Here is a 10,906-nt window from a genome sequence, read left to right as displayed (position 1 = left end):
TAAAATAGAGTTAAACAGGAAATTCACCATGCTGGCAAACAAGCCAGAAAAATGTCTTGAAAAGTTTTGTAAATACTGTTTCCAAGGCAGGTGTGACTTGCGCATTTCAATACAACATTAATTACGCTTCTCTGACATGACAGCCTCATGGGGCCAAGTGTAATTCATCACTTGCCTAGATAGGGCAGCAAGTGTGCAGTGACTACCCAGGCTTCCACACTGCTGTCCCAACACTAAAGGCAGATCAGCTTTGAGTCCATGGAGGCTGGAGCATGGCACTTGCTTTTATTCTCTTAAGCACCAGTGCAGCAGAAAGTGGAATAATGGGGGGACCGGGAAGGGTTTCAGCAGTAGAGAGAGCGGGGCAGGACTTCCTTCAGCTGAGCTAGTGCTGCTGTAATTGAACCTTGCACTGACTGAGTAGGTTATAGCTTTGTACACCTCTGATTCTAAGCCAGCAGCAATCTGCACGGCTTTCCTGCCACCACTAAAATGTCCCTGGTGCTCAATCCACCTCCCCAAACCTGGAAAAGTAGCTAGTTTCCTAACGGGGGGTCACAATAAAAGTGTCATTAAACATAGTGACTATTTGAGCAACGATTAGAAAATGAAATGTGGCCCTGAGGAGAGCAATGGTGCCCCTTGATTGTGAAGTTAATGCCTGCAGGTGTTAAGTCACAGCCACGTTGTCTTGCCTCTGTTCCTCATGCAATACTTTAGGGTTGCTGCCCTCAAGGCCAGTCCTTATTGGTGTGTCTGTGTGCAGGTGTATATATATATATATTTTTTTTTTGCATTGACTGGTCTCTTGTACAGACCTCAGCGGAAATCCATTGAGTGTTCCAGTTGGGGAGGAAAAAATGAGACAATGCAATGTAGGCGTCAGGTGCTTACATTCATATTGTAATATTTAGCACATGTACACCACTCAGCAGGATAGTTCTAGCAGTCAGACAGAACTTCGTTCTTTACAGTTACAAGGAAACTCTGGAACAGGTATATAGTTAGAAAAAATACAATGTACTGAACAAACATCTCACGTACAATCAATTTAAGTAAACATTTAAATTGATTATAATTTTGCTAAAATATTAACACAAGTATGTTTTGTGCTGCTAAATTTTCAGTGTTCCCTCTAAGGAAAATATTGCTACGGCTCTACTGTACCCTGTAGGAAAATAATTTGATTTCCCCCCCCCAGCAAGACTGATTTGGTAGAGAATCACAATGGTCATATAATTAACTTAGGCGTATAATGTACTGGGATTTAGATGTTCTTTGTCCTCTTAATGTGAGGGTTTCTCAATGTGTTCTTGTCAACTGCAACCTTCCCTAGTGCATTTGCCTGTTGCATCTCCCTGCTTCAGGCCAGCAGGAAGCGCCTGGCTTAAAGAAGAGCAGCAATTTGTGGCTTGTCCTCAGCTCCTTTGCTGTTTGGGACAGGAACCCTGTGGCAATGGGATTCAGTCATGCAGAAATTCTCAGGTGTTTGGAACGTCAGACTGGGTGCAAATTCATCTCAAAGCAGCGCCAAAAATGACCGAAGCTAAACGGGGACAAGTTTTCAGTTTTGTCACTGTAATGTGAGAAACCTGCTCCGGTTTATTTTTCTAGACACTGGCAGCTAAGCTTGCCTCTTTCAAGTGCAGTAAATGTAACTTTCACTGGAAATGCACATTTAATCCTTTCTGGATAGTCAGGAGTTCAACTAACTCCATTTTGTCAGTGACAGAAACTGCTTATGACTGTGTGTCACTGTTAATTAAATATTTATTTGCAATTTAAATAGCTGTTGAAATGAGCCACACTGATGACAAAATGGTTTTTACTACAAGAAAAGTGGGGGAAAGTCATTTTAACTAGGTGCTCATCATGAGGTCAGAAGTCATAAGATCTTTCAACTGCCTCACTAACACACATTTTGCAAACAAAAAATATACTTTTGAACTGGCTCTCATTTAAAAAAAACAAACTAACCAAATCAAATTGATCCAGATTAGCAATGGATGATCTTAAATACAGAGCAAAGCTTCCATCATGGCAGTAGGAGCGTCAACATTTAACTCATCCAGATGTCTGCTATCCTTGAAGTTTGTCTTCAGAGAGAAAATGCCACACAACCACCACCATGGTCAGCTGGATAACCTGGGACAGCGTATTACTGGGGTAGATGATCTACTGGATTTTGTATGGTTTACATTCATTTGATTCTAATAAGCCGATCATTTTGCAGATGATAACTAAAATTCACACATTTTCCCCTTCACATTTTATATTAACTCACTTGGTTAATTCTCTCACATTAACTGAAGATATGGGTCATGGTTTACTCTTCATTTTACTGCTCATGCTATCAAGCTGAATGGCTTTTCAGTCTTGCTTTATAACATCTGAATGGTTTACATATTTCTAGCAGCTGCAGTGTAACAATATATTCACACCTGAATTTATTTGCTTGTTAATGGCAGATGGTGGCACTTGCCAGTATCAAAATCAAGGCCAGGCTTTCCAATTGATTAGATTTAAAGTTGAGTCACTGTGTTTTAACATGCCCACACCACTTGTGTCGGCAACTTTAAATTATAGAGTAAATAGCTGTTCAGTATCACTGGTAGCAACCCATTGAAAATCTGCAAACTGTTTAGTGTGACAAACCTAACGTTGGCGTTGAACAGTAACATACCATATTTCCCACTAATAAGTGGTCTTTCCAATTAGCAGACAAATCATTTGCAGAATTGTTTTCCAAACCAAGTTGAAATGGTAATTTTTAATATCCTAAACATACAATGTTGAAGCAGATAAGAGATTTGGTTATTCAACATTTTTTTTTAAAGTAAAAAGCAAAACCAGTGATGCCTGAATCCTAAGCTAAAGTTTGCAACATCGGTTCAGTTATTTTGTACAGTACATATATACAAATTAGAAACAACACAGAGATGATTCTTTTTTCTTTTTAAATTTGGCACTTTCCATAGACTCTACTTTCTATGCAGCACAAGAAAGCTCTGTAGTGGCTTCTCGCAGTGGGAAGCTATGAGGCTAGGATGAACGGGCACTGTGTGTGCAGCCCTAGGTTCATCAAAACGAGAACAATTCTGTGTTAGCTCTGGAAGAATGAGAGAACCATCAACTCATCAGCTATTGTGTATTCTAACAGGAGAATTATTGTCTACTTTCCTGGGTGCTCAGCAAAATTCATTGCTAACGTTTGGCATTTAAACAAGTCAAAGAAAATTGTGGTGGTGTTTTTGTGGTTGCCACGTGCATTTTGTGTAGTAGCAACCTTCCTTGTGTTTCAAACTTAGAGGGAACACTGCTTTTATAAAAAAAACCCTTAGGTAAGACAAGAACCTATACTACTGTACAGAATTCACTGCACAACTAGCTAATAGTAAGTTACCCAGCACTGACTTGCCACATTAAGGAAATGGTTCTTAATACACTTGCAATCAACCAGTTAATTGTACTGCACCATGAGAAGACTTTGTCTACTTTTACATGACCGTGCTGAGCCGCTGTACTTTAGTAAGTTGGCACCTGGTAACCTTTTGGACTGGTGTCTATGGTCTCAGAAAATGGGGGGCTCTGATAGGTTTCCGTGCTTTCAATGCCGCTGCCAGTGGGGTATCCTGGGTATCCTGTATTGGGGTCAGTGGCAAACTGATCCGTGGCAAACAGAGACATGTCAGTCCCCAGGTGGTATCTCTGCATGGCCATCACCGTCAGGGCAACCTTTAATGAGGATTAGGGAGTTCAGAGAGTTAGTGAAGGCATCAGCGGTTCATGACACCGTGTTCCTAGACAGATGGTCCCACCCTCATCTGCCTGTTCGTCACCTTACACGGGCGTGTGTGCCTTCTCCCATCCAGCCCCCTACGCATGGTACCACCAGCCCCATCCTCCCATGCCTACATCCAAAGGCCACTTCCTCCCTGCTACTGCCAGAGACTCTACTACTTGCTCCCCTTCCCTAGCCTCTGTGCGTGTCAGGCCTTAGACTGTGATTGGTACGGGCTAGGGGCCACCACCCGTTGCTGAGTGTGTGCACAGCCCCGACCGCCGAGCAGGGAAGCAGGGCTACAGCCTACATTGCTGGAGCCTTCCCCTTGCGTGGTAACCAACAGTTCAACTGCAATGACTAACATGAGGCTAAAAGGTGTGTTTCCCCACACCCCCAGGTAAAAGCCAGAGTCTGTTTGGGAATGGCGGGCCTCGCGGCCTGGGGTCAGTGGAACCAGCTCTTCAGAGTCAGTCAGTGTTGGGTGATGTTCCCACCCCTGGCTGGCCAGCCAGGTGTGGGGGCAGTACAAGGTCTCTGAGACTGAGACAGCCTTTACTGGCCTCTAGCCCCCAAGAGCCACTTGCTCTTGGGCTTGCATTGCTGTAACCACTGGCAGAACTCGGGTCATTGTACTGAGTCAAATCCTGGTAGTCTCACAAACCCAGCAAGTAGGTCAATTCTGCAGAGACTCTTTGACCCTGGTTTTGAGGTTGCAAATATTCAGGTCATAGACTGTGGGAGATGTGAACAGTGGCGCTGCAGGAATGACACACCTGCTTTTATTTCAGGCTGGTTCATTAACAATTCAATTAGTTTACACATGACAGGCTTGTGGAAAACTGCCTGCAGAAGCTGCCTAGCTGCTGACAACGTCTCTGCCATATCTCACTTTGATATACTAGCAGCACCCATGTAATATCTGTTTAGTTTCTGTGTATTGATTATGTAAAGCACAAGGGTTTATTAGCAACAGCAGCGGACTCAATGTCAGAATAGCTCTGCACTGATTGGAGGGGAAAAAATTGAGTGGCAAGAGTCCAACCACTTCAAAATTGTGACAACGCCTGGGTAACTGCACAAAACTCAGCAACATTCTCAGCGTCACTGGATTGTCTGTCGGCTGGTTTCATTAAAGGGATGTCAGTGATGGCTGCAGATCTGTGCTATTCTCATAGTCTTCACTCTGAACCCCCCACTGACATCAGGATGGGACCCACCCGGGGAGAGAAAAAGGATCCAGCCATGTGCACCTGGGAGCAAAATTTTCCCAGAGCTTCTATGAAAGGCTTCAGTCACCTTGGGAAAGGATTTTACAGGGAGCCATGGAGCTGGCTTTGGTATGAACTCCTAGGATTGCTCCTGAGGCATAGGGCCAGTGCAGCGACAAATTGGGCCGGTGCACTCAGCACCCAGCAGCTTCCACTGAGAACAATGGGGAAGCCCCAGCCCTGAGCACAACAGGTGCTGCCAGGAGCTGCGCTCGACTGCAAAACTGGCCAAAAGGCTCGGGGTATGGACTGGAGAGCGAACTGTTTGTGTCCCAAGCTGAACCGCTAGAGGGAGCCTGGCTGGCTGGCGGATTCATAGAATATCAGGGTTGGAAGGGACCTCAGAGGGTCATCTAGTCCAACCCCCTGCTCAAAGCAGGACCAATTCCCAACTAAATCATCCCAGCCAGGGCTTTAAGCCTGACCTTAAAAACCTCTAAGGAAGGAGATGCCACCACCTCCCTAGGTAACTCATTCCAGTTCTTCACCACTCTCTGAGTGAAAAAGTTTTTCCTAATATCCAATCTAAACCTCCCCCACTGCAACTTGAGACCATTGCTCCTTGTTCTGTCCTCAGGTACCACTGAGAACAGTCTAGATCCATCCTCTTTGGAACCCTCCTTTTAGGTCGTTGAAAGCAGCTACCAAATCCCACCTCATTCTTCTCTTCTGCAGATTAAACAATCCCAGTTCCCTCAGCCTCTCCTCATAAGTCAAGGATTGGTAATGGGGATATACAGTCCTTCCCTGCTGGGTCACTTATGCTATTCCAGCCCCAGTTAGGGAGCACCCAAAAGCCATTATTACTGGGAGGCCCGAGCAGAAATGAGTGGGTTGCCGTGAATGGGGCTGTACATTGCGAGGGGGTATTTGGGCAATGGACTGCACCATTTTTAGCAAAGCAGCTGCCCAAAAGTCCACCCATCACTGGGCATAAATGGAACTAACCCAACCCACGCAAAAGCCCTTCTCGGTCAGCCCCCATCCATCCAACACATCAGATGCAACAGCCAGGCTGAGTGGTGGTGGTCTGGGCAAGGCGGGAGGTTGCCCAGTGGCCAATAGGATGGGGAGGGCATCTCTCCCAGTGCATCTTTGTGGACAGCTACATTAAATACAGAGTGTAGCAATAAAGAAATCTGGGCCTGTGAGTTCAGTGGGGCTACAGGGAAGCTGGGATGAAAAAAGATTTATTGGGATACAGGGAGCTGGAGAACCCCAGACTATCCTTTGTGTGAGATGATCCAGTTCCTATAGTGCAGGATGATGGATTTACTGCAGATCTCACTGGGTAACATGCTCAGGACCCCATATAAAGCTTACGTGGGCAATGACAGGAAGTGTGGGGGAGCACAGATTCTCCCCTACACACAACCCCAAGCACATAGAGTATTGTCTGACAGATCATTTCAGCTGGATGGCCATGCCCAGTCTGGTTGTGTTACCAGTTGGAGGTGTGAACTCCAACAGGGCATCCAAAGGGATGGGTCTGACATTAGCTTTCTGTACACAGTGCCTGTCTAATTCAGGCAGTTATCACTTTTGCTGTCATATCTGGCACACCTTCTGGGTAAAGTATTGCTGCAATGCAACACGACACACGTACCAGAGGGGCATCATGCTGATAGATGAGGGAGACAAGCAAAGCAGCTCCTTCTTGCTCTTTGCAGGCAGGACACCTTGGGCTGTGATCTTGTCAGATCTCGCAAGCTAAGCCGTGTTAGGCCTTGGCAGTATGAGGGTTAGGGGGTGCTGCTGACTGGCTTGCAGAGGAAGATGTAAAACAGGTGCATTTGGATGGTGACTGAAAAATCGCCTGGCACTCTTTGCAAGAGTCCGGGTATCCTGAACCAATTCTATCTTGGGGGATACATTCTACTTGTCCTACCTATATTAATTGGCTGCTCTGAGGATATCAGTTCTTTCCGTTGGCCTGTTACGCTCTGAGGCACAAGGCAGAGCAGGGCTTGCTGTAGCTGTGCTCACACTGGTTTTTCATACTGTGTGTTTCATTCTTTCACTTCTGTTATTGCCTTCTTTTATGGTAAAGGAAGCACACTTTGCTTTACTTTCATTTCTCTCATCCTTAGTGTTTGCAGGAAGAGCTGACAAATCAAACCGAGGCCTTGAGGCAGAAAATGGAGAATATCTGTCCTGGAGGGGGAGGGATTTTCCAACGCACTCACCACTGGTCTTGCTCTGCTCCCCGATAGGTCAATGATCAGTGATAAAGCCTCCCATTGGTACAATGAGAGCCGAGTTAGGTCAACCCAGAGAGTTGCTGCACACCCCAGTCAAAGACGATTTTCCTGCCAGAGGAGGCTTCTGGGAGGTAGAACCTCTCTGGCACTTCGCCGAATGGGCTAGCAGCTGGGAAGTATTTCTGTGGGTTTGGGGATTTGTTTCTTGAAATCAAATCACTCACCGAGCTCTAACTATGGCCACTGAAATGCTGGTGTTTCCTGGCTTGCTTGCTAGTTTCAGCGGCAGGTGGGGGCACTCAGCACTCCACAGGACTGGGGCTTGGGAGGCTGGGAGAAGTTTGGAATTTCCCAGACTAAAGGGAGTTATTCAGCCAGTACCCACAAGTTTCAGCCTTACTCCTCAGAGGGTTAGTGGTTTCACTATAGTTGCACTGCAATTATTTCTTTACTACAAACCATCTTTATTGGGCAGAAGCTCGGTTCCCGAAATCACATTTCCTAATTCTCTTTTCTGCCGCTCGGCTGTGCTCAAATCGGATTTCATTTCCTTGTTTCTTTTTCCTTGTGACCTTTGCTGTCTCTCACCCTTGGGTCCTTTCTTCTGCAAACTCTTTGTTCCTACCAGGGGGGTGAATGATCATGGAGCTGTACGTAGCCCCGTTACACAGCTAAGGCCCAGCACCATGCTTAGAAAGCTGGCGTGGGAGTGGCACCTTGGAGATGACAGCTACCAGAGCTCCCACCTCACAGCACAGAGCAGGCAGGGCAGGCACAGACTTAGCGCTTGTCTATACTAGGAAAACTGAGACAGGTATTTCTCCATCTGCTCAGCTCCTATGGCAGGAGCTACTGTGGACATGGTGCAGGCGTCTTCCCCAACCTGCTCAGAACCCGGTAAAAACCTGCCAATCTGCACTACAGCTTCAACTACTGCTACGCCCCTCCTCGGGGAACTAGAAGCCTGGCTTTTCCCAGAGTCACTGCAGCCTTTTGACTGATCAGACCACTGAAATTCCCAGGAATGAAGAAAAATATCAATGTGATAACTGACAGTGATGGCAGGGTGAGTGCAGTTCTGGTGAAATATCTGGGGTATCCCATTGCACTGTGGTGAGGTTTCTATTGATCCTGCTACTTCATCCTCCTGCACTGTGGCAGGACTGGTTTTGGGGTCCTCAAACCATAACTCATACATGAGACAAATGATTCCAACTGCTCTCTGGACAATGTGATTTGTTGGCCCCAAATTGTTCTTTTGGCCATAAAAACATTCCTAAAGATTTTCCCTGCTGAAGCTCAGCCATGAAAGAGAATCAGAGCCTGGATTTCCCTCTGTGCCCAGGAACTCCCCGCACAGTGACATGTCCCTGAATGAAATGAGAGACGCACTCTTAACTCCGTAAAGCATTAAGATCTCAGCACTCAGTGGCTGAGGGCACAGATCCACTTACATTGAGGCCATGGGAGTCCTGCCCTTAGCTCCACTGGGTGCAGGACCCATCACTTGATTCACATCGCCATGGATGAGGACTAGCACGACCCTGGTAACCATGTGCCTCGGATTAATCTAATGCAGTGGGCACTGTGCTGCAGTCCCGTCTCTGCTGCTTATTTCCTGTAAGCCATGATTTCCTCCCACCCGCATATCTGTGATCAGCTAAGCATCTGGAACCTAAACTCACCCAGGAGAGGATGGAGAAGAATGAGAAGGCGATGGCTGCCCGGGCGGCATCTGCTCCTTGAGATGCCCCTCTGCTGGCTGGTGTGTGCTGCCACTGGTTGGCCAGGAAGCAGAAAGCTATGAACCATAGGAAGGACCACAACCCTGCAAGAGAAGGAAGGTTGTTAGTGGGGGCCACAGCCAACTGGCATTGCTGTTACGCACCACAGAGAACCGCAGACCTTCCAGCTCTCTGAAATCCAGGCCCCTTTTTCAGGGTTTCACGGGAAGCTAGGACACAGGACTGGAAGGGCCCTTGGGGGTCCATGGAGCCCAATCCCCTGCTATTGCAGACAACCCCCTCATATCATCCCCTGCATAAACTTACTGAGCTTCTGTGACGAACTGGGAAAGTTCTTAATGTTTTCTCTGAATACTGTATTGGTGCCTCAGTGTACCCATGGCAGTTCTTAAGTATCTGGCAGAGCAAAGGGCCAGTGCACCTAAATGCCTGACACTCTGTCTCCTAGCAACTGATGGCCTGGGCCCCTCCCCTGCAAAGGTGCCAGCTGAAGGTGTTGGAGACAAAGGGATCAGGTGACCTCCTGGCCGGGGAAAGGGGCTGAGGAGAGAGGAGGGGCTGGGAGGGGTTGTTAGTCTGGAGCTGGCTGGGGTCAAGGGTGGAGGGCAGACCTGGGGGTCTGGCTCACTGCCCCCCAGAATGGACCCAGCCGAGGGGTCCGGTTCGCTGTATCTACAAGCTCTGTTTTAGACCCTGTTCCTGTCATCGAATAAACCTCTGTGTTACTGGCTGGCTGAGAGTCACGTCTGACTGCAAAGTGGGGGTGCAGAACCCGGTGGCTTCCCCCCAGGACCCCGCTGGGGTGGACTCGCTGTGGGAAGCGCACGGAGGGGCAGAGGATGCTGAATGCTCCAAGGAGAGACCCAGGAGGTGAAGCTGTGTGAGCTTCTTGCCCTGAACAAGTCTGCTCCAAGGGAGAGGCTCCTCAAAGTCCTGACTGGCTTGGTGGGGAGCAGTTCCAGAGCATCGCCCGGTGACTCCGTGACAGCTTCATCTTAAAACTAGTTCGATTTCCAGCTAGACCCCCAAGGACAGAGGCACCCTGAAACACCAGTCCCTTATGACAATCCTGGCCAATGCTGGTAGGTGTATCTATCGCACCTTTCATCCCAAAGGCCCTCAAAGAATTTTAAACAAATTTAGAGCTAGCGCTCAGAAATCCCTACCCAGGAAGGAAGTCCTGTTGTGCTCGGTGGGTCTATCCACACCACTAAGGACTGCAGCCTTGGGCTGTTAATCTCATGTTCATACCATGCTTGGAGATGGCTTCACCCATCTATCTAATGCAGCCACCTCTGGCTGGAAAGTGGCAGCTGTTGTAACTGGAAATGGCAGTGGGCCCTTAGAAAGCCAGACTGTAATTCACGGAGGTGGAACGTGGCCAGGTCAGTGAGGTCAATGCCCTTACCCTTGACCCCAAGGGTTCAGGGCCTTGGTTCTGTGTGTTGCAAAAGGAACAAGCAAAAGCAGGAAAATGAACTGTTCTTCTTGTGAACCGATTCCCCAATCTGCCCACGCAGCACCAAGGGAACCACATGGCCTCAGGCTCTCTCTTCTCTGCTGCTCTCACGTAAACGGGCTATCATTCTGTAGCCTGATGGAGACAGGGAAGACAAAGCTGGTGATAAATTTCCTACTGGAATTCAAGGCTGGCTGAGACTGCAGATCCCTCCCATCCAGGCACTTGACAGCATCAGTAGCTGGTACTAAGGTCTTGGGGGAAAGCAACCCCTCTCAGGAAGCAAACACCACTGTCACTCCCTTCAGCGGATCTCTGGGCCCCACAGGGTGTCCGTGTTCAGGCATTTATGCTTCCAGGTGAAACCCTGACTGTCCATGGCAATTACCTTCCACCTAACTGACAATTTCAAAGCGCTGGAGTACGATGGGAACACGAACACTGGGAAC

General features: G+C 47.7%; 1 protein-coding gene across 1 annotated transcript in view; it reads right to left on the bottom strand.

Moving 5' to 3' along the window:
• Positions 1-2,751: 2,751 nt before the first annotated feature.
• SYNGR3 (synaptogyrin 3) overlaps positions 2,752-10,906 on the bottom strand; it is a 36,289-nt gene continuing 28,134 nt past the window's right edge. The window contains exons 3-4 of the mRNA XM_030576716.1: positions 8,939-9,081; positions 2,752-3,735 (exon numbers count right to left, since the gene is read on the bottom strand). Of these exons, the coding sequence (XP_030432576.1) occupies positions 3,526-3,735; positions 8,939-9,081 (353 nt within the window). The 3' untranslated portion in view covers positions 2,752-3,525. The remainder of the gene's footprint in view (positions 3,736-8,938; positions 9,082-10,906) is intronic.

The sequence above is a fragment of the Gopherus evgoodei genome, chromosome 10 (genome assembly GCF_007399415.2).
Source record: "Gopherus evgoodei ecotype Sinaloan lineage chromosome 10, rGopEvg1_v1.p, whole genome shotgun sequence".
Lineage (NCBI taxonomy): Eukaryota > Metazoa > Chordata > Testudines > Testudinidae > Gopherus > Gopherus evgoodei.
The sequence above is the reverse complement of the archived record's forward strand: the minus strand, read 5'-3'. Positions and strand labels throughout refer to the sequence as shown.